This window comes from Hakea prostrata, chromosome 7, assembly GCF_041222555.1.
Source record: "Hakea prostrata isolate BN-2017 chromosome 7, UWA_Hpros_2, whole genome shotgun sequence".
NCBI lineage: Eukaryota > Viridiplantae > Streptophyta > Magnoliopsida > Proteales > Proteaceae > Hakea > Hakea prostrata.
In genome coordinates this window covers 1,982,966-2,005,879 of record NC_142606.1, presented here as the reverse complement: position 1 = coordinate 2,005,879, position 22,914 = coordinate 1,982,966, and the positions used below count along the sequence as shown (strand labels likewise).

Sequence of the window (22,914 nt, the reverse complement as noted above, 5' to 3'; positions counted from 1 at the left end):
TTAAAAAATAAATAAAATCATTTGGCATCCTAGTTAGGCCCCTATTTGCCTCCATATATAGTATGTGAGATTCACATTATTATTATTGGTTTCATAATGAGATAAATATTAGAAACACGATTGTTAGATGGAATGGAGGAGATGTCTCCACATAAGTATAATGAGAGTCTCATATATGGGATGTGGGATCCCACCACATCAATGCAGCATGGGGTTGTCCCCCTCCCCAAGTCTTTGCAACGTCATTGAGTTGTGATTTTTGACTTGTTGGGTAAAGAATTGGGCTTCCTTCACATATTTCTATCACCCATTGGAATCGATACTAATAAAATAATCTAAAAATAATCGAAGGTATGATAGAGAGGTATGAGGGGTTTACAATCCTCTATCCATCCGGGTCACGTTGGGGCGCGTGTGTGTGTGTGTGTTTTTTTTAATTTCTTTTATTTTGTTGTTTAAAAGAAATTATTTGGGCCTAGGGTTGGGCTTTCTTGCTTTTCAACTATAAGATGGGCTACCAGATTCTACTTTGGCGGATAGTTATAAGTAGCTTTTTTCACTTTTTGTTTGTAATCAGACCCACTCCTTCCCTTCCCACAGCCCATTCCACGTGCTTCCTCAGTTCCTCTTCCTCCCTCTCAGCAATTCAGACAAAACCACCCAGGTCACTAGCGGTCCTTTCAAAAGTACAGAGGGTGGGTGGGTTAAGCATGTGTTACACTTACATCTACTAAAGCCGGAGGGCCCACGATTGTAAAGTCTTCCACCAACTAATCACTATATATTCTCTACACAGACGCAATCAACGGCTATTATCACCCCATCATGAAAAGCTAAAGTGGGCTCCAATATTCCTCGGAAAGAAATACAACACGTGGCAATTAATCTTCATCGGTGGAACGGTCAAGTCTTTGCACTACTGTTGGAGCTTTTGGCTTCAACTTAAAGTTCTGTTCAGTATTAGCTGGCCACCAGAAAGTGAGAGAGAAGGGAAAAACTCCAAAAGAAAATAATTCTTTGTTTACTAAAAATGATTTGTTTCTACGTTTATTTCAGCAAAATAATCACTACTTTCGTTTGAAACGAGAGAAAAAGGGGTGACTGATTGTTGTGAATATTGATTTAGGACGACGTCTCGTCGACCTCAATTTATTCCTTGTTCTTGCTTACGAGGTTTTTCTATAATTCTGTTGGGGTTTCTATGTTTCTGGTCTTAAATCCTAATTTCACTCTGTTTAGTGCTTCTCTATCTATCTGCCTCCAGCCATGCAAGTTGTCTTGGACACAAGATTTGAAGAATGTGAAAGGTACCATTTCAATGAAGAATCTGAAAAAGGTGCCAATTTCAGCTCAGGGCGTCAATCTTCCGATTTTATCTTCATAAGGACTGCTTTTTACATATAAGGGTTCTAGCATTTGCTACTCTCTTTTGCTTTTTTTGTTATTGCTGTTGTTGTTTGGGGTAGTTTACTTGTCTCCGATTCTAAATTGAATCGGCTGTGAGAGAATTCTAGGGTTTGTGAAAATAGATAACTTAGATTTGGATCTTAATTTTGCTGAGTATTCTTTGTACCCTTTAATCAATTGGTGTCATGTCGGCTGAACACTGTGGTTCTAGCCTACTTCTCTCTCTACCGGATGATGTATTTGCTATTGTCTCTCGTTCCCTTTCTCCAAAGGATATCTGCTATCTCAGCCTCTGTTGCAGGAGCCTTTATGCTTTGGCATCCTCTGAGAAGGTGTGGCTCTTTCAGTGTGAGATAGTTGGTGTTGTTACAGATAGGGATCTTGTAGAGTGGCGCACTGGTGTCTCCTCTTACAAGGCTCTCTGCAAGTTTCTTCTTAGTGTTAGATCCTTAATTGGCATCTGGGTACACCAGAACCCAGAGCTTGGCAATGTAGTTTATGTGATGCCGGGTTTTGTATCTGTTGTTGGGTGCCGAATCATCCCTCAAGAGCTTGGTCCGTTGGGGCTTGAGGATGGCCCTCTCTTGTGGGCTCCGGTTTTTGAGATTATTGGTGATTTTGATGGCTCTACTGCATTCTTCTTACATGGGCGAGAGAAGGATACTGACTACTTCTATCCTGGTTTGCTTAAGCGGGTGGAAAGGGCTTGCAATGTGCTTTTGCTTGAGGTAGAGCCACAGCAGCAGTTTTGTGGTGGGAAATTCCTGCATGGTAAGAGCCTTCTTCATTCTGAGAGGGACCTATCAAGAAAGATTAATAGGTCTGATAGCGGAATTTCCAAGTCGCAAAGAGTGATTGGAACAACCAGACCTACAGTACCCTTCAGTAGATTGGCTTTCGGAGACAGACGGAAACTGCTTGAAGTTGTTACCAACTTGGTTCGCTTGAAGGTCCCTGATTTGGCAAATGGGCCACTTTTTCCTTGCTTAAGGGATGATGATGGAAACTTTCAGAAGGATATGGTGCTCTTGTCCGAGCGACGCTCGATGCTAATGCAGATGTACAAGCTTGGTGAGGGTCGCATTGATTGGGAGTCAGCACCTGGACTGCCTTCAGATCCTACTCGGATGGAATTGAGCAAGATCAAGAAGAGTCTTGATCGTTCAGGTTCTTGGCAGTGTTCTGCTAATGGGGAGGAGGGTCAGTCACAGAATACAAAGAGGAGAACTGTGGCTAGGTATTTTAAGGATAGCCTGAAACAGATCCTTGGGAGGTCCACCTCGGTCAATGGTCATGCAAGTTCAAGGATTTGTTCTTCGAGCAGTGAAACTAAGTATGCACAACTTCATGAGTTCCTAAGGTCAGGTGACACGATTGGGCTGAGCCTAAATGCTTGTACTATGAAGTTATCAACTTACCGTGCCTGGCCAAACATGCATGACAATCGGTTTGCCCTGTACAAATTGCCTATGAGGATCCCTAAAGCTGGTGAAGAGTATGCCGGTTTGTGGGGTGGTACCTTTGGCCGGCCTCCTGGGAGGCCTACTGAAGACAAACCTGGGAAAGCACTATTCTTACTTTTGCTTTCTTACGAAGAGTTTGAGGGTCAAAGACAACTCATTGCAACCAAAATTTTAGAAGGCACTCATTATGTCCTCCATCCCAATGGCTCTGCAATGTTTATTGTAAAAGTTGACGAACCTTCTCTGGATTCATTCCCATGCGATACCGATGGTGATTCTGTATCTGTGGAGGTAAAACATGCTTATAATGGGGAGGGTATTGCAAATGGCTACGGTTTCAGATATCCTGGTGCTAAGCCTGGTTCATTATTTGTGCTACAAAATGAACTCCTTGCATTCGTTTGGAAGGAATCCAGAGCTGTCCTGACCTTACAGAGGCTTGACCTACAAGAGCTCCTTAAGAAAGGTGAAAGAGTGCCTGCTTTACCTCCTGTCGCTAACTTTTCATACTTGACAAAGTCATACTCAAATGTGTTTGCGGGTTTCACGAACACCTCATATTGCCTGTCTTCACCAAGGTGTGCGCCTTTTTATCCCCACAATATTGTTTGATTTAGTAATCTGCTTTGTGGAAAATGAAGATTATGTTGGTTTCAACATTTTGTTTTCTATTTCATCCAATATACAAGTTTGGAGTTTTCATGTTTACTCCGTGCAAAGTTCTATCACTAAGGAAGACTTTAATTATTATAATTTTTTTTTGAGGGTGGAATTTTATCATTGAGATCACATTAGTTGAACTATTCTGTCTTGTGGCCTAGTATGATCTTTATCCCAAACTTTTAGTGTTTGTTGAGTGAATTTCTGTATGTATTATCTTAGCTTGTCAAATTTTTTATATCTGTTTTTAGCTGCACATGGTTAATCCAAGTCATATACATTGGAGTTATAATCTCTAGCCCCCTCCCTCCCTCTTAGATAGGCGATCCCAATGGTCATTACAGCAGGTATATAGAAATTTATGTAATTGTTGAAGTGCATAGATTTATCATTGTGATACATTTCAAGTCTCAAAATCCAACTTAAAGTTTTGAAATAATAACTTCTGGATCAGCTGGGTAGATTTGTCTTCTTTAGATAACCCAAATGGGTTCTCTTTTTCAGGATTTAATGTAGCCTTTAAGGCATCTTGGCTTTTTTATGTAAACCCAGGTTCAGGGTTAATCTTCCAGGATTTTCTTGAATGGAACCTGCACTCAACTAGGGTTTCTGCAGGCTTTGGCTAAGGGTTTTAGGGTTATGAGGCTGCTGGGATAGTGATTTCAGGTCTGAAATTTAATAGGAATTCAGATTCGGATTTGGAAATTGCCAACTGGGGCTCAGTTAGGGTTAGGGTTTTGGGAATGGGTTTCAGATGGGAGGGGAAAAGGGGATAGGGTTGCTGGTTCTATAGATGTTCTTCAACTAGAACCAGATCTGATGATTAGGACTTAAGAAATTTCAGATTCTGAATTTCTGGAAATTCTGCAACTTTCAAGGAGGAATATGAAGTGCAGAAATCCTGAAAACCAGAATTTAGGGCAGCTTTGAAGATTCTTGAGTTAGGACTAGGTTAAGGGGCCTTCTGCTATTCTAATGAGGGTAAAAGGAGTGCAAAAGGGGCTGGGGATCAGTGGGTCAGGACTGGAAATCGTGGGAAGAAGGAGAGGGGGAAAGGTGCTACGGGTGGCTAGGGTTTCCCACCCCCCTTTTTTTGGGGGGGGGGGTGGTGGCTGCAACTTACTTGAGTACTTTGAAATCGAATGCTTGACTGTCCTTAGGCTTTGTTGATGCTGGTACACTGCTGGATTGATGAAGGCGGCGAAGAGAATTATCAAATTGTAGAAGATAAGCTTTCTACCTAGCCGTAGGGTCCTAAAGGGATACCCTCGACTTCCCAAGTCAAATTTCACTCAATCAATCAATTCATTAATCCAAAACTGATCTTTATGATATTGAACTATGCAGGTTCCAAAACTGATCTTTATGATCATTATAGCCTCTACAACTGACTTGGACTCAAATAAGGACTTGGTTGCTAAGCAACCCCCATTTACTAGACTAACACTCTTTCTTAATTTAAAACACCCCAAAACTAGGACTCCCTATTAGGAAATAACTCTTTCCTAATTCTTACTAAATAGAAACTTTAAACCAAAAAGGAAACAACACTTAATCACTAAGACTCCAATTTAGAAAATAAAACCAAATTAAAAAAATCAGAAATAATTCTGAACTAACCCTACTAAATGGACTCTATCCAAGGGGTGAAAATGACCATTTTGCCACTTGGTCAGTTTTGGCCCCCTTTGTTTGGGCCCTATTTTGGATGGGCTTGGGCCCCTTCTAGGCTCTTTTGGGGCTGCCTGAGGTTGGATGCGTCACTTTTTTTGTTCCTTTTCTCAATGTTGAAGTCCGGCTGAGAAGAGAAGTTACACTACTAAATTTGCACATATATGAAGATAATTACCAGACAAAGTCAAGGTAGCATTCTAGGAACATCTCTTTATATGGACTCAGCCGCACAGGTCATAGTCTTCTAGACAGTTCTACCTCATATGGGCGTCTAGTCCTAGCACATATATCATTTCCTACTACTATTTTAGCACTCGATTTAGGCCTATCAATACCTCTTTTAGTTCCATCCAATCGGATCTGATATTCTGATTACTCTTCCTTATAGGTGCCTCTAGTGGCCTTCTTTGGACATGCCCACACCAACTCAAGTGGACTCTTTTATGATTGTCCTGAATTGGTGCAATACCCTAGTCGTATCTAATATAATCATTCTTTGTTCTCCTACTCCTGAATTGATGCAGACTCATCACCAAAGTTGGTTTCTTTCCTTATATATACATATATAAAATGTATTTGGCTTTTGATCCGTAGATTTAATTTGTAATTGGCCAATTAGATGGGCCTAAACTATGGTTAGAAGGTAGGAATGGGATTTATTTCGTTAGGTTAGTTAGAGCCAACTCTATTTCCTTCATTGTTTCTCGTTCCTAGTCAGTTTAAGTTACCTAATAGGTTAAGGGTTGAGTTTGGCCTTTCCTTTTTAGAGTTAGAGTCTATTTTGGAGTTAGTTTTAAACTTTGAGTCCCACATTGAGATTAAACTTTTAAGTCCTACATTGAAATTGAAAAAAAGGTCAGAAATGGGTTATACATATAGATGTAATTTCTCAGTTGAGCCATGAATTGATTAATTGAACTTTTAATTTTGTTTATTGTTGCCGATGAGGTACAAAGACATAGGATGGTGATGTGAGTCATGTGACCATCTCCCCCCCCCCCCTTTCATGCGATCTCTTCTCCATCTTGTTCCTGAGATTTCTACAAAATTGTGGTCTTCTTCAAGCATTCCACCTGTTTTTGTTCAAATGAGCAGTAAGTTGAATAACTCCATCCCCAAGATTTTTCTTCTGATTTTCTATATTCCCCATGCTAAATTCATTTTTTTCGTACTCCCTAAAAAATTCTAAATTATAAAATTAGATCTAAATAAATTTGACTATTAGAACCGCCTAAACTTTACAAATCATCCCTATGTATCATTACCTAAATTCTCTTTGAGTTTCATTCCCTTCCAACCACTATAATCTACACTCTTGCATACCCCAAGAAACTGTCCCAAATCCGAGAACCCTAAACCCTAAACTTTTGAGTTGAGATCCTAGAATACTAGCCCCTAGTTAATCTTCTTCAATCGTGGACTACATCAGGCAAGACCCTTGTGCATTGGGTATGCACTTACTTTATGTATGAAATATGTTGATTTTACCCTCAATAGAAGAAAAGACATGCTATACTAAGAGGGAAAAGAAGTAAGTATAAAAACTTTTTAATACCTTAAGAAGTGTCAAGAAAATATCCCATACATGTGATGAGATGGCATCAGTCTTACATAAATCTCAAGGTGAATACAGTTTGAACTACCAAATACACACATGAAATAATCATATATTAAAATTTGTGAATTCTCACAATCTCACTTCCTAAGAAACATGTGCGATTAATCTTTTTAAGTTTGTAGCTACTTCTTCATTTGACCTTTGGATCCTTGTGTCTTTTTGATTTCAATATCACGCCAGTTTTATTATACCTTAATTATCTCTTATTCTCTTTCTTTACCTTTCCTTCTCCTAATTCCTAATCCTGTCGACTTAATTATTTCTCTTTCACATATCCCTTAATTACCTCTCCTTTTTTTTTCCCCCTTCCTTTCTTTCTTTGCCTCTCTGTTTCCCAAATCCTCGTCTCATCATCTTACTTGCCCCTTTTTGGTATTTAAATTCTTAATACAATTTCTTTCCTAATTCTCTATAAATTTCATGAAATCTCTTTAACTAGAGGGGCTAAAATCCATTAAACTTTCTCTCCTGGAATTTTGAGGAAATATTAGTTTTTTCTTTTCAGTCCTCTGGATCTTCCCCCTTCTTTCTCCTTATGAAACTCTTTCTCTCTCTCTCTCTCTCTCTGAAATATCCTTTATAGTATACTGTCTTTATTTGTTCCTCATCCTTCCATCTTCCTTGATCACATCTATATCTTGCTATCTTGACAAAAATTTACATCTTTCTAAATTTGTCTAAATCCTGTATTTCTGCCAACTTTCCTTGCATTGGTTAGAGCTGTTATTGAGGTGCTCTTTTCTTTTCTGCCGCTGCCATCTTTGAAATTTATATTTAAAAACTATAAAACATTTGCATTTGCATGTGAAGGTTTGAAAAGGAGAACACTTTTCGGAGTGGTGTTTGATTTGGGCTCATTTTAGGACAAGGGTCACAGGACTGTCGTGCATGCCTCCAAATATACGTGCTTTTGATAAACTTCCTCCAAGATAGATAGAGTCACCAACAGGGTTAATGTTGTTTGGTTCCTTAAATTCTGATTCTGAAGGGCAGAGAGAGAGATGGCAGCTAGACTTATCCGATTTTAGTTCTGATGTGAAAGAGAGAGATGTGCCTGTGTCTGTGAGGTTGGCAGAGTATTGATGCTGGGTGTTGGGGGTGACTAAATCCACTGTAGATGTTGATATTTGTCGGAAGCTACATATTGTAGACTTCTATCAGAAGCTGTGCTAAAATTAAAACTGTAATTTTAGAGCAAGTGAACACCAAATTCATTTCCCCCCTTTTTAATTCTTGTTGAAAAATTTGCATGTGAAGGTGATAAATGCAGTTCTACTACATGTCTTCGTCCCGGCAGGTCTCCAGGACTCTCTTTCTGTTTTCAGCTTGTTGATCTAAATATTTTCTTTCTATCTTTATAACTAAGGAAATTTTTGACTTCCAGGTGGTTCCACCAATCCAGGATTTTGTTTATTTTTAAAAAATACCATAATTTATGCACATTCACATCCTGGTAGAATATACTAGAGCCAATGCACTATAGGATTCTGGCTAGGGTGAGAATGTATAATATTGCACCAAGAAATGGAGAGAAGACTCAACTGCTGTCTTGAGTCTTGGAGGTACCTACAAATTTCCCTTCAGTTTTGAAGGAGATGGGAGACAAACTGCAAAGGTACTGGCATGCAAATAAAAACATTCTTTATGGTGATGATGCCTTGGTTGGGCAATATCATCTGCAGCCTTTAGTGTCCTTGTCTCATGCTTTGAGTTGTTTCTGGATCACTAAGCATTATCTGCAATTGTCTTGTCCACAATATATTTCCCCCTCCCCAGAACTTTGTTGAAGTTCAGCAATCAAATTCATGGTTGTACACCCTTTCTTTTTTGGGTTCTGTGTGTGTGTGGGTGGGTGCAGGGGTAGATAGCAATGGTTAGGGACTTGGCTACAACAGTAAAATATATTTCTGAGGGAATTTGTAGGAGCTTGATGTCATGATTGATAATGTGAAAGAGCTAATGTGGCTAAGCCTAAGACAACGTGAACTGCCTTCTTTAAAAATTAAGTGCCATGTTGAGGCCTTGTTTCTTTTCCTAGAAATGGACAGAAGGGGGGGGGGGGAAATGCCAAGTTGTTTTGGGTGGCCTGCGTTTGTTCTGTAGTTCAATAAAGTGATTTTGAGGCTACCATTCCATTGTCAGTCAACATGGTTCCACAAGTATGGTCGATGTAGATCACAATGAATTTTGTAATATGGGTTTGGTTCAGTCGTCTGGGTCAAGTTGAACCTGCTATTCAATAAGACAGGTCCAAAATTAAATTTGCAATATCTTATATAGTTCTTGTGCTAAGTAATTCTGAGTTTTCTATGGTAACAGTCCCATTCTGTAAGTGCTAGTATTACGAATTTAAGGCCTATATGGGATTAATTAAAAATTTCTAATCTTGTTACTTCAATTTGCTTGTAATACTAATGGATCGTCTACAAGGATTCTGTCCTAGTTTCTATTTTTTGTGCATTCTAGTTTTCTTGTAATGGCCAAAGATCATTCTTTTTAACCCTTGCTTAGCACCTAGTAAAGAGAACTTTTATTCTTTTGTAATTAGTTCATGATAACAAAAACTCTTTGTTGGACCTGAATTTGGGCTTGTTCCCGGCATATGACCACTTATGCTTCATCTCTTTTGATCTACATCAGCTATTGGACATCTTTATTCTGGTTTATGTTTTCTTTCTCTATCATTCACCTTTCCAGCAATATTCCAGCGGGTATAACTTTCATCATGGTCCACTTCTCGGTGATGTGGAAATGTTTCATTGTTTTTATCTATAATTCCTTACACTCTTGATTAAGTTTCTTCAGTTTTGTTGGTTTTTTTCCCAGGCTCTGTTATACCTTGTATGTCTGTGATTTACTAGTTGGGCAGTTGCATAGTCTAACTTCAGTGCTTGGATTGAACTTAAACAATGTTGGTCCACCTTACTGCGGTCAATCAGATAATTGGGTTATATCGGTTTTCTTTACTTGCCATTTTTCTGATTTATATACTTGTGCTGCCTATCAGCCTATCGATGCTTTTTGCTATTATTACCACTTAACCACCCCCATAGGTCCTCTAGAATATATTAGTCTTCTCTTCATTGACTTAATTTCAAACAACTGTTTTCACTTTTAGGTTTCTGCTGTGTTTTAGGTTTGCTGCGATTATGTTTTACTTGTTTTATTTACTGTTGTCTCATTTTGACCTAACTATGAATGATCATTATAGATCAGTCATTTTCCAATGAAATTGATGCTAAAATAGACATCAACTGACAGTGCCCACTTCTGCATCGCTGTCTCGAGTTTGATATGGAGAGTATCTGGTGCACTTCTGTTATATGAAGCATTGAATGATAATTTGATGAATTTCTCCCTTATTTACATGACAGGTAAATATCATTCTTTGGAGCTTGTGGGTTTGGAATCCAGAAGACGTGTAGTCTTTGATGCATGGTCATCTCCGTCTGGTTTATCAATGATATCGTCCTGATGGATACTCTGGTGCAGCAGTTCCTCAGAGGCACAAATGTGATCATCCTAGCATCAATTTATTGCTGACAACAATCTGTGGCTTACCAATGACAAGTACTGTTCAGTACATTCATGATACTGGGAAAGTATCCCTGAGTGACTCCTATTTAAGTTGGTATATGGTGAGGTAATCTTGTGCATATTTGATGAGATCATGCCAAAAAGGAAAAGATTTTGGTGATGATGCATATAAAATAAACTTCAGATATCTGTATCCCATGTGTCTGGTATCAATTAATGCTATATATGTTACAGCTCCTTAATTTATTTTTTGCTTTTGAATTTGATGGTGAATGCAAGGTACCATTATGTTCCAGTCATGTGCTTTCGTATTATGCTTATTTCCCGTGTTCTGTTCTGCAACCACTGGTGGGAGGTCTCACCCTTGCAGGTTTCGAAGAGTTTCTGTCATTCCCTTCCCTTTCACCAAAATAAAAAAGGAGAAAAATGAGGGAAGACAAAGCAACAAAACCCAAATTTAAGGATATGGTGAGGGGCAGGTCAATTCTCAGCCAACCTTTCACTGGCCCTATTGATTTGGGAGGGGTTGGTAATACTCTTACAGGAATGGAAGTGGTTGAGCAAAATGTGAGGCTAAATCCATACCAATTACTTCTTCATCGGCAGCACAGTGTGAGGCTCTAACATTGAGGGCAGGGTTACTTGAAGCTCTGGTGGAAGGACTGGACTATTTTGAGGTTGAGTCTAATTGTAAATATTTGTTGATCGTATTCTGGATGGTAATGCTCCTTCCCCACCCTATTTTCTACCTAGCATTTAGGATGTGGAGATTTTAGCTACAAAGTTTTTGGGTTTCAAAGTCCAATAATTGTTGCCGGTTTCTTAGCTCAGAAGGTCTTTTCAGTAGAGAGTCTTAACAGAATGGCTTTGTTCATGGGTGGTTACTAAAGCCATGTTCGGCCACGCCTTCGACTCTTGATGAATAAGATTGTTGATTGCCCAAAAAGAAAATATTTTTGAGCAAAATAAAATTCTAGGTTGGAATTTTGCTTTCACTTAGAAAATTTTCAAATCCACATGCTTGGTGTCATGTATTCATTTTTTAAGGCAATATTTTATTTTATTTATTATTATTATTATTTTTGTGATGATAATGTTAAAGAAAGGGTACTAATGAAGGTATTTAACATTATCATCATTGGAAAAGGACTTGCTTTAAGATTGAATATGTGAATTGGAGAATTCTTCTCTCCGTGGTAGAGGATCCATACTGGGAAACTTGATCATACATCTATTAAAATACATGAATGTTTTTTGAACAATTTGACATTGGTTAGACTCTCAAAAACAGGAGAGGTGGGCTTCCTTAGAGAATAATATAATATTTTTTTTTGGGAAAATAATAAATCTGAAGCCTCGAAATTGACCAAGATGCAAGTGCAACACAGACCCCCTTAACGCTAGTTTGGACTTTGGAGAAAGATGCATCCACAAAACAGTAGTTCGGAAACTAATGAGGAGCAGAGACAGTTGTGAGAGCTGAGAAAATGGTGTCAGCTCTTTTTGTCTCTCTACTCTTGATCATCTCTGTTCCGTTTCCGTCAGCGCAGTGTGTAGCTGTCCCTGAACCTTCTCCCTCCACGGGCTCCACTAATATATGCATAATAGGAAGTGGCATCGCCGGTTCATCGGTCGCCCATTTCCTCCGCCACTACTCCACCGATCCTTCGCTTCCCAAAGTCAATGGCATTCGAATCTTTGAACGCCACCCAATCGTCGGAGGGAGAATGGCTACAGTCTCTATTGGTGGAGACACCTTCGAAGCTGGAGCATCCGTACTTCATCCCAAGAACTATCATGCACTGAATTTCACCAAATCTCTCAATCTTCGCATCAAAGATCCCTCGTCCGATTCATCAGATTCCTCTTTGGGCATTTGGGATGGTACCCAGTTTGTATTTAAGAGCCTTCCTTCAAATTCCAAAATTGTGTCGATCGTCAATTCACTCATCATCTTCTTCAGATACGGATTTTCGCTTTTCAGAATGCAGAATTTTGTTGATGTGAGCCCTGTCCCTCGCTCTCTAGCTTTCCATGCTTGTATGTTTATATGTGAATTGAAGTTTCCCCTCCTCGCTCTCTTTACTGCAGAATACTTTGGGTTCTTTCTTGAAGTACTACACGGACTTAAATTCTAGGCCTGTTTTTGAGACTGTGGATGAGATGCTTAAATGGTCGGGCTTGTATGGGCTCACTCGTCGGACTTTGCAGGAGGAGTTAGTTGATGCCGGACTCTCTCCACGGCTTATATCGGAACTTGTCACTGTATGTTTCTTCAATTTCCTCTTTTGCATTTATGATTCATTTTCTGTCTCGAATGGTGTACTATTGTTTGTGATGCTCAGAAATTCTAGTGTAACATGTGATGCTCCACCTGTGATTGTATTTTGAGTTTTAGCATGCGTTCAGATTTTCAGCAGATTTGGATTTCAGAGTCATGGGCTCTAAAGGAAGTTCATTTACCAATGTCCAAGAAGCAATTGGTATTGGGTTTCCTGGTGCTGTTGTTTACTAAATGTGCTATTAAAACCTGTTGCCATGGCGACATAATTTTCTAGAAACTGTGTGTAAGGATGGGTAGTCCATGCAATTTCTCCTTTCAAAACTTCAATTATCTGTCCTCTTTCCAACATTTTTTTGTCTTCCAAATGCTTATTACCTGCTCTCTTGTTTGAAAGCTTGGGCCTTTGACATTTCAAGTTGGGGTCTCTGTTTTCTTAATATTTGGATGAGCATATCTAAGTTTGAATATCAAAAGATATTGTATTGATTGGTTTTATTTTTGCTGTTTGTATAAGTAAATTGTTCACCTTAAGTTTATTAGCATAGAGTGAACGCATTCTGGATATTGATACTAATGTGGTTTTTGAATTTCTCTTTCATCTGGACTCTAATAGAAAATCACTTAAAACAGTAGAAGTTCTTATTGAATATGAGAACTGTTGCTTAGATAAAAAGGAAGTAGCAGAAAGAGAATTCTGAATTTTGAAGTGAAGATGCTTCTCACTGAGTTAACTCTTACACAGGCCAAAGTAGTGAGGATGTATGACGGGGTAAGAGGAAATTATATTCTGAAGATACTTTTTAATGGGACCTTCTGAAGAAATTATATTTTTTGAAGTTCACCATTTGCAGAGCTCACACCTGTCTCGTCTTCACAAAAGTCTTATGTTGATAAAATAAAAGAGATACAGTTTGAAAACCTAAAATTTCATTTTATTTTCCCACCAAGTGATAACTCTTTTTTTTTTTTTTGGCTTATTTAGTCAAATTCAAGGTATAGCTAGGTGTTCATGAACATACTGTGGAAACTAAAAGGTTTTGAAAAGGGACCGCTGATCTTAGGTATTTCCAAATGTTAGGTTGTCTAATGTAGCCTTTGAGGAAGATTGAGACAATGAAAGCTTTAGGACCTGATGACAGCCCAATTAAGTTTTCTAGTGCATGAGAGATGTCTCATTATTCAGAAACTTAGAAAAGGCTTGATGAATGAAAGGAATAGCACCACCGGGCCTATCTGCCAGAAATGAGTCAGATATTCTCATTGCACCAACCATTAAGCAATTAAGCTTATAGACCATTTTTATTCGGATAGGTAACTGAGGAAAAAAATTAAGAGACAAAATTAGAGTGAATGGGATCAGTTTAGGCTTAGAGAATATGCCAAGTGAATCAACAACAGCTGCAAGAACGTCATGTTAGATGGTCTGCCAGATGTCCTTTATGAAGTCCTTCCCACTAGACATTGCTTCAGACAAATTTAGTCCCTGGGTAGGTGGAGCTGAATATGGTATTATGAGGTTACAGTCTTTCTTCAAGGGCAGCAAAATTTCTTGTCCTTGTTCGTTTTTATTTTTTATGCGACATTAAGTTGCCTTTCATTATAGTAATAAATCTTTAGTACTGAAGGGATGGTGTGTCTCATTTGTATTTTAGTGATCTTAGACTAGCTCTCTAAGCAAGTCCGTTGTTCAAATTCCATCTTTTAGGTGTGACTAGGCTGCCAAATCTTGAAACGAAATAACTTGAGGTTACATTCACATGAGAAGTGAGCATGTCTGGTTAATATTGCATCACATCTTAGCTTTGGGCTATGAAAAGGCTGATCCCACAATGCAGTTTGGGGACGTCCAAGATGTAAGAAGTTCAATACATTGAGTTGGCTATTACCTTCATAGAGTGCAACCTTTTCTTACCAGAAAAAAAGGATAAACTTTTAGGATCTAACCTTTTTGAACTCACCCTTCTGCAAATGCTAGTTACTTTTTCAAGTAATATAGTAATTTGATTGGCATAATTCCCATGGCACTGTATATTTTGGGGCAACAGGCCATATCCCTTCTGACCGGGTAATTTGAATCTTATTTCGGAGTTAACCATACCAAATCTTCCTTATGTGTTCTTCATCTCTTTTCTCCAATAGCCATGGCCACAAAAGAAAGAGATTATGTTTTGTTTTTGTTTTTTTCTTTCCTAGGGTTTGGGGGGGGGGGGGGGTGACAGGGTTGGAAGGAAAAGATCTAAGGTTAGGAAGAGTTGCTTTTTGGGCATCATTATCACGGCAACCAGGTACTCTAAAGCACTGGAGAGGGTCAAAAAGTCAAGTCGACACCAACCTGGCATCTAAGGCACCTGGACTCAATGCCTTGACAGCTTTGTTTTGTGGTTTATCGTTATATCCCCTGGCAAGCAAATATCATTCTTCCTGGAGGCTTTTCCTTGAGCTGCTTCCTATTTCGAAATTGAGGCTTCCAACAACTTGGCCATAATTGCAGCCTTGAGCATGTGGAGTGAAGAGATCTCAACTGACATTTGATGCAAAGGGCTACCACATAAACGTCAGCCATGACTCCTGTAGTCCATCAGAATTACTCCAGAGATCAGATCAGTTTCAGTAGAAAAGTGAATCAGTTTGAAATATATCAAGGTATCTTTGTTGAGAGCATGAACCTGTGTAGTCATGGATCTCTCTTGAGAGGAACATTTGAACTGGTTAATCATTGGAGTAGAATTTCAAAGTCATCTGTTGGGTTCTGGAACCATATCAAGCTGCATTCGTGTGGCTTCAGTGGGAGTAGCTCTCAGCATCATAGATATACAGCTTTAATGCTATGTCCATTAAGCTTAGTAAAAGTACTTCTGTTCTAGATGACATCATCAGCTATATCATAGACCATCGTTTGCTTTTCATTGTGGACCCTCACTGGATGGTTTGTGGTTGTGTAACACTCTGGGCTGATGATGATGTGGATACCCCATGAAGGACTACTGGGAACTGAGAGGGCATTAGGTATAATATTAGGGTTGAAATTGTATATATGTATATATTTTGGTGGGGGTGGGTTTGGAAGCCGTTCACTCTGTAATTGTGAAATCTACTTTTGCCAGTCTCTTGTATCTATCAGATCAAACTGATCTCATCTAATTGGATCGAATATGATTGCTCCATCGAAGTTTGTTTACTTCAAAGGCTTTGAAATTTCATTTCCTGATTTTGAATTTTAAATGCTGGTCGAATTCAACTCTGCTATACAAATATTAATCAATGAACCTCTGCAACTTACAACTTGTGTTGAATTGAGTCTTGCAATATGGTCCAGTCTATATCCAACCTAGTTAAAAGTTCTGTCCGTGAAACATGAGGTGGTTGGATGTTAGCTTATTGAAATTAATCTGGAGCTGTGACTCCGTCATTTGTTTTCCGGTTTGAAGATTTTCCGTGGGTTGATGATGGAGCTCCTTGATTAGCTAGCTATTTATACATTGTACTTACTCTTCATGTGTGTTTTCATTTGCAGGTGATTACAAGAATTAACTATGGTCAAAGTGTTGCTATTAGTGGACTTGCTGGGGCAGTTTCGCTGGCGGGATCTGATGCAGGGTTGTGGTCGGTTGAAGGAGGAAACTGGCAAATTGCTGCTGGGCTGATTAACAGTTCAGATGTTACCTTGCACCTCAATGAAGCAATCGAGTCTATTACACATATTGGGGACTATTATGAGCTTAACTCCACTAAAGGATCTAGTTATGCTTGTGAAGTCACAGTAGTTGCTACACCATTGGATGAGCTGAATATACAGTTTTATCCTCCTATTCTGATTCCCGAGAGGAAGCTACAGCACACACATGCAACCTTTGTGAGAGGCCTCTTAAACCCTGTGGGTATTCTTGCTGTTGTTCAATCATGTTCTCTTTGTGAGATTCTGTACTTGTATTTCCTTCACATCTCTTATTGTTGCTTTCCCAATTCATGTCTTCATCCAGGCATACTTCGGCCTAAGTTCTGTATCAGAAATTCCTGAACTCGTTGGAACAATTGAGGCTCCTGGTCTCCCTTTCTCCAGCATTTCAATCCTCAAGAAGTACAGCCAAGAGGACATGTGTCACAAGATATTCTCTCGTATGCCATTGACAGATGCTTTACTTGAGCAAATATTCAGGTAATGTTCTCACCACTGTCAAAATACTAGGAAGCATGTGAGCTGGCTTTTTAACCACATTTCTTACTCATAACGTAAACAATCTCAAAAATTTCAAGGGTGCCCCTAACTCTTATCCGTTCATTGCCAGTATGAGGAAGGAAACGGTCAAGATACATTGGGGTGCATACCCTCATTTCACAGCACCAGAGGTGTTTGCACCATTTGCCTTGGACGGCCTGCATTTGTACTATGTAAATGCATTCGAGAATGCGGCAAGCACCATAGAGACAAGTGCTGTGGCTGCAGAAAATGTTGCCCGGCTCATTCTGTCGAGACTCTCCGGTGGGAAAACTTCAAGATCAACAAATCTAAGGAGCTCTGCTTCTGGTGGAGAGGGCCTGCACTATGAGTCTTGAGTTGATTGTCAAATGCAAGATGCTAGGTTTTTATGGGCTCTGGAAAATAACTAGAACTTATTAAAGGTGGCCCCCAATCTGTAAATTTGTATCTGAGGATCACTAAAACTGACTATATTCACTCCCACTGAATCTATTTTCAGCATAACAAAGGTGAAGGGTTCCGCTCCCCCTCCCCCCTTTTCTCGTCCTTTTTATTCATCAATTTTGATCAAATACCGAAGGGGGAACTATAAACCATGTCAACATAGCTGAAATCTACTAAGAAAATCAGTATTTGATCAGAGGTGGCATAGGTAGATTTCTTATAGCTAAATGTGGGATTAGGGACGATGGCTAAGTCCCGCTTGGCTCAAATTTTCGTCGCCAGTATAAAGATTCGCACCCAACCATCTTTGGCGGACGCAAATATCCGTCCCTAAAACCGTGGATGACAACTTTACTGTTTCGTGGGCCTTGATACCGTCCCTTGCTACGAGGTTCGTCCGACTTTGGCGCATAGTTCCGTCCGTAAAGGTTTTATAGATTAGACCCAAAAAACAATATCTAATTAATGACCACACTCAGCATCTGCTGCTTGGATGTTGTGTTCGCCTTCGCCCAACGAAAAGAAAAAAATGACATTGTTTTTCACTTGATGCACATCCCTTCTTTTCCGCTTTTTTGTTTTTTCTGTTTTTTGTGTGCTCGTGTGTTAGAATATTTGATGCAAGTATGCAACCTTCTTTTCAGCAAAGACCAACACCTCTTATGCTAACTCAAGAACAAGAAGTAATTGCAAACAATGGACTGCAGTGTCATTAGATGCGCACCCAAAGAAGTGAACATGATCTCCCATACACACTGCCGCAGCATGGATAACATACATCATAGGTGTTGACGGTGGACCAGTCAGCCTTAAGCAATAATTTTAATGTAATGATACTGGGTGAAGATAGCATGCAGGAAACTTAGTATTTCACAGTGACGCTTAAATATCTCCAGCAGGTGATATGGGCATTATCACCAGACTCCAGCATTCCAACAGTGAAGATGGCATTCTCGGTGCCACAAAAATATAGAGCTTTATACAGGCGCTTACTAATGAAATCATGCAACTAGATCAACTTCATCGCGACCTGGAGGAACAACATCCAATCTCATCATACTCCTATACTCATCTGGAACTGGTGCACCTGCCTGCACACAAAGTTCCATCACAGCAGGAGCCTTGCCATAGTACCTCTTCAGGTCATTCAACAAAGGAGCCCCATGAGGATCCCACACATGCCATACATAGTTGGGTCCAATCAGATCATCTATTGTTGCTTCTTGCCATGCATGCATACCATCGCGGGATTGGTGTTTGGATGCTCTGCACAATCTGACCTTGTGTCCCTTTGGCCCCACCTGAACCTCAGGACAATACCCACAAGTCAGCACACTGTACTTCTTCATGATCTTCATAGTTCCTGAAATCATCTCAAACCACGACTCGAGTGTGTTAATGCCCAATTGACTCAGGTTCTCTTCCATGTTATCTGATAACTGGGATTGCAGATGAGGTTCTTCTGACACTGAATCCCCTTCATTTAGTTCATCATAGTCTCCTTCTTCTTTTTCTGACTCAAAATCCATGATCCTTCCATCCATCCAATAAACAGGCTTGGTTCTTCTCCTGGTCGGATAACCTTTGAGGTTTAGACCAGCTTGTATGCAAAGCTCCACAATTGCAGGGAGCCTCTGAACTCTTGACCTCTCATCATGCCCAATTCTTGGTTTCCCAACACGATCTTGTAGGTGGAAACAGTTGGGGAAATAGACAACATCTTCAACCTCTCCTCTGCTCCAAACATGTGTGGCATTCCGTAAACCACTTTTGGGACCAGTGCAGGTGCGAATTTCATGGCCCACACAACCAATATGAACTTCAGAGCAGAACCTGACCACAAAAAGCTTAATCTGATGAATGGAAACTTCTCTACGGAGACATACTACTTAAAGATCCAAAGACAAATTTTCCATTGTCACAATAGCTGCATAGCTGGATTGTTCTCATGACTACCACTGGTCTTGACAGTTGGGTTTAAGTTACAAGTGTATTGATATAAAGGTATTTAATAGAAGTCTTCACAATACATGAACCTACATAACCAATATTTAAATTTTAGACAATCGTAGAGTCAACCATCCAGAAGTTGGAACATATCCCAATCAACAAGAGCATATGACTGGAGAATCCACTCACCAAGCTAATGATTATTCAAGGGATGACAATCAGGCTGGTTGATATAACATTACAACAACAACAATCATAACCTTATCCCAACAAAATGGGGTCTGCCACATGGATCTGGAAGAGTTGAGAATGAATAGGATTAAGAGAAATGGCTGATATTGAGGCCTGGAAATCTGAATGTCCAACCATCTGGTTAAATTATATGTAAAAATCATAGAAAGTATCCCCAGCCACTTTGAATTCCTGAAGTGTCATCCGCTTCAAGCATCAACCACAGTTTCTTGCTGAACAGAAGCTTCAGAAAACATCTACTCAAGCTGGAACATTGAATTCATTCATCCAAAGGAAAAACAAAAAAACAAAAGAGTTGGAACTTTGAAATCACCAAGAATTACAGGAGTTGAAGAAGAAAGATTGGTATAGGGCATGTACAACGGAGACCTGTAGATGCATTAGTAAGGAAGAGTGACGGGGTTCAGTTTGAGGAATTACAAGAGGCAGAAGAAGGCCTAAAATGACTACTGGGAAGTAATAAGAAAGGATATGCATCTGGTCGGGCTTGGTACCAATATGATAGTGAATAGAGTTGTCTGGAGGACAAAGACCCGTGTTGCCAACTCCTTGTTTTGGGGGGTGGGGGTGTCTCTCCTTGATGCTTCATTGGCTATTGGTTTGACCTATTTTTGTTACTTTCTTTTATTCCTTTTCAGTTCCTTATCTATTTCCTTGTTAGATCCATGTAGCCAACCCCATTTAGTTGCTATAAGGTTATAATCGTTGTTGTTGTTGAAGAAGAAACATTGGAATATGAGACTTTCAATTATCATTACCTACAACGTTTGATAGGAATAACGTCCACAAGCTTTGAGAGCCCTTGGAGGAGTTTTCCTCTTGCTTGATACACTTGATGAGCCACCTCAACTAGTTCAGGAACAAGTAAGCCATTTTCAGGTGCTTCTTCAAGCATCCTGCAGGGTCTTGCCTTTCTTGCTTCTCTCTCTGCCTTTGCCCTTTGAATTAATACTTTCATGGGTGTAGGATAGGGTTTCCTCTCTGATTTTCTCCTACAAGGCTTTGGTATGTCAACATACAGTGGATCCTCTCCACCAAAGTTGTGGGTTCTTCTGGTGGCATAAATAAAATTAGGGATTAATTGCCAACCTAGTTTCTTCAGATGGAAAATCTCCCAGGGCAACCTTTTATACATCTCTTAGCCCCAAGCCACCCTTCTTTATTTCTGATTCTGGTCCAGAATTTGACTCCCAGCTTCCAACATTAATAACCAGCAAATTGGCCCTCGATCAATGTGAAGAAAAGATTTGCAGCAAATGGAAGATGGAACTGGTCAAAACCAAATAAATAAGGAACGGTACAAACCAGAATGAGGAACTAAATAAATTTCAACATCATAGAACAGTAAGTATTAGATGCAGTTGTCAAGGTGATCCAAAGACTGTCACATTGATACCATACTTTTGACCCTCTCCAAAGCTTTAGATCACCTAGGCAATGTGATTTCAAACCAAGAAAAAACAGAAATATGAATCATCATCATCACTAAAACAAAATATGAAACTTCCCTAGGTTCCGACTGTTTTATAAAAAATGGTTGAGAAAGAAAAAGGATGTAAGGTCTCTAATTATATAATTTGGTTTTAAGGAAGTAGAAAAGTATGAGAATAAGTATTACAGTGGAGTTCACTGTCCAGTTCCAAAGCTGTAAGATTATGTATCTGAAGTAAAACATTAAAATGTCTCTTCCTACTTTTTTTACTTGTGGTATTTTAGGTAGTTGAAGGAATTAGACGAGCTAGGGGCAAACCTAAAATAACCTTAAGAGAACTGGAGAGAAAGGGGCCTTTTGTATCTAGCATGACCTTAAACAGAGCTGATTGGAGGCAAGAATCCATGTAGCCGACCCCATTTAGTTGGGACAAGGCTTGTTGTTGTTGTTGATAGTTTAGATAGAAAAGATGGAGCCTAAAGAAATGTGTGAAGGAGCTGAATGGATAAAATTAGGAGGTGGAGCAAACCAAAAACACATTATCTTGAACTCTCAAGACCTGTGAAATATTCCTTGACATTTTCTCCACAACCCAAGACTTGTTCAAATTGCAACCCAGAGTTAAGAAAGGCAGCTATTTATTAAAAGCCAAAGAACTTGGGGCAATCCAGAACCATTGTTTCAGTTATCATCAATCCAACAGTTAAAAATGATTATGCTTCAGCATTCACAATTTACATCTTATTAAATTTGTGCCATAAAATTGAAATCAAATGAAAAAGCAAACCCGTAAAATTTCTGGACCTTGAAGATCCTAATCATTTGATTTGTTGTAAACTAACACAGTAGGTCAATGGAAATCAAATGAAAAGGCAAACCCATAAAAACTCTGTACCTTGAGGTTCTAATTCTTTGATCTCACATAAACTAAAAAAATGTGTGCTGTCCTGAAATTTTAACAAACAAATGATATGCAATGTTACTTTTACTCTGTTCCCTGCGGAACATGATTAGAAGTTACCGACCTTATGCCAACTATAAACTTTCAAACAAAACAGAGCACAACTATTCAGATTTTTAACCAGTGAAGGCATCCACAACAACAATACATAGCCAGAACTTGAGATTGAGTAATAACTCATTTAGATGCTTTTCTAGTGGTTTTGTTTCCGAGTTAACCCAATAACATTCAATTTGACCTCCTTAACTATTCTTTTGTTCAGACAAATATAGAACAGAACGAAAATCAAAGAGTATAAGCAAAAAGAGAGAGATACCTCTAGCGCCGCTGGTTTCAGTAGTTTCGGATGTCTTCCCTTCCGGTGGTCGCAGGGACTGTCGTTCCTGTGGCGTTATAAGGGCAAAAAAAACGTAGGACTGATGGGTGCAATCTCCTCAGAAATATGGAATATGCAGCACAGTTAACGCTATTTTAGATTTGGGGTGAAGAAATGGATATGTATACCTGGCCCTGGTTGCGCGGTTAGTGTGATTCCCACGTTCAGAAGCTCTCGGATTCTATAGTAGGCGATTAAAGCTTGTTCCTTACCAATAGTGCTATAATTTGCACGGAAACGAATGGGAGAACCCACTTATAGATTATAGAATGACACAGTTTTCAACTTGTAGCCACTAGCCACTATTCGCACTCAACAAAGCAGAATACTGATTTTTTCACGTGAGAGTTATATCCATCTCCGAGGTTCTTTCATACACTTAAAAGCTTCAACGCGAGTACAGGCTTGCGACGGATAAAACAGACCCAATAGCTGACTGAATTTGAAGTCCCAACACTCAACTTCATGCCTGCTTTCTCTTCTACGATCAACAGCAAATCTGGAATTTCATAGATTGAAGAGTCAAGAATCTGTTCCCAATTGGAAAGTGGAAAGATGATGAACAATATTTACCATCTGTTTTTATTAGGTTAATAAGACACAATTATTTTTAACACAATAGGATTGTCATAGCATTAAAAGCTTTTTTTTTCTTACC

General features: G+C 39.3%; 3 protein-coding genes across 4 annotated transcripts; 2 read left to right on the top strand and 1 right to left on the bottom strand.

Annotated features, from left to right (window-relative positions):
* The first annotated feature begins 970 nt into the window (after window positions 1–970).
* Window positions 971–11,294, top strand: LOC149008883 (F-box family protein). Its single transcript, XM_089163626.1, has 2 exons — window positions 971–3,448; window positions 10,197–11,294. The coding sequence occupies exons 1-2, from the start codon at window positions 1,593–1,595 to the stop codon at window positions 10,198–10,200; spliced, it is 1,860 nt and encodes a 619-aa protein (XP_089019752.1). The 5' UTR covers window positions 971–1,592; the 3' UTR covers window positions 10,201–11,294.
* A 332-nt stretch (window positions 11,295–11,626) lies between these two features.
* Window positions 11,627–17,438, top strand: LOC149008882 (farnesylcysteine lyase-like). The gene is made up of 5 exons (XM_089164097.1): window positions 11,627–12,362; window positions 12,451–12,624; window positions 16,158–16,517; window positions 16,624–16,799; window positions 16,930–17,438. The coding sequence occupies exons 1-5, from the start codon at window positions 11,847–11,849 to the stop codon at window positions 17,195–17,197; spliced, it is 1,494 nt and encodes a 497-aa protein (XP_089020223.1). The 5' UTR covers window positions 11,627–11,846; the 3' UTR covers window positions 17,198–17,438.
* Window positions 17,439–17,798: 360 nt separating this feature from the next.
* LOC149008881 (APO protein 3, mitochondrial-like) lies at window positions 17,799–22,906 on the bottom strand. 2 transcript variants are annotated; one of them, XM_089164094.1, is made up of 4 exons: window positions 22,385–22,906; window positions 22,197–22,263; window positions 20,246–20,756; window positions 17,799–19,118 (listed from the first exon to the last, which is right to left on the bottom strand). In XM_089164094.1, exons 3-4 carry the CDS (start codon window positions 20,620–20,622, stop codon window positions 18,287–18,289), a joined length of 1,209 nt encoding a protein of 402 aa, XP_089020220.1. In that variant the 5' UTR covers window positions 20,623–20,756; window positions 22,197–22,263; window positions 22,385–22,906; the 3' UTR covers window positions 17,799–18,286. The 2 variants fall into 2 exon arrangements, with proteins under 2 accessions (XP_089020220.1, XP_089020221.1); XM_089164095.1 differs by having other exon boundaries at window positions 22,197–22,906.
* Between the last annotated feature and the right edge of the window lie 8 nt (window positions 22,907–22,914).

What these genes read in the sequence shown, in the direction of transcription:
- LOC149008883 (XM_089163626.1), top strand. Translation starts at nt 1,593, where the DNA reads ATGTCGGCTGAACACTGTGGTTCTAGCCTACTTCTCTCTCTACCGGAT.
- LOC149008882 (XM_089164097.1), top strand. Translation starts at nt 11,847, where the DNA reads ATGGTGTCAGCTCTTTTTGTCTCTCTACTCTTGATCATCTCTGTTCCG. An exon ending in TTATATCGGAACTTGTCACT is followed by an intron (nt 12,625 to 16,157) that starts GTATGTTTCTTC and finishes TTTCATTTGCAG; the next exon opens with GTGATTACAAGAATTAACTA. An exon ending in TGAGAGGCCTCTTAAACCCT is followed by an intron (nt 16,518 to 16,623) that starts GTGGGTATTCTT and finishes GTCTTCATCCAG; the next exon opens with GCATACTTCGGCCTAAGTTC.
- LOC149008881 (XM_089164095.1), bottom strand. Translation starts at nt 20,622, where the DNA reads ATGTATAAAAGGTTGCCCTGGGAGATTTTCCATCTGAAGAAACTAGGT. An exon ending in ATTCCTATCAAACGTTGTAG is followed by an intron (nt 19,119 to 20,245) that starts GTAATGATAATT and finishes TTTTGTGGTCAG; the next exon opens with GTTCTGCTCTGAAGTTCATA.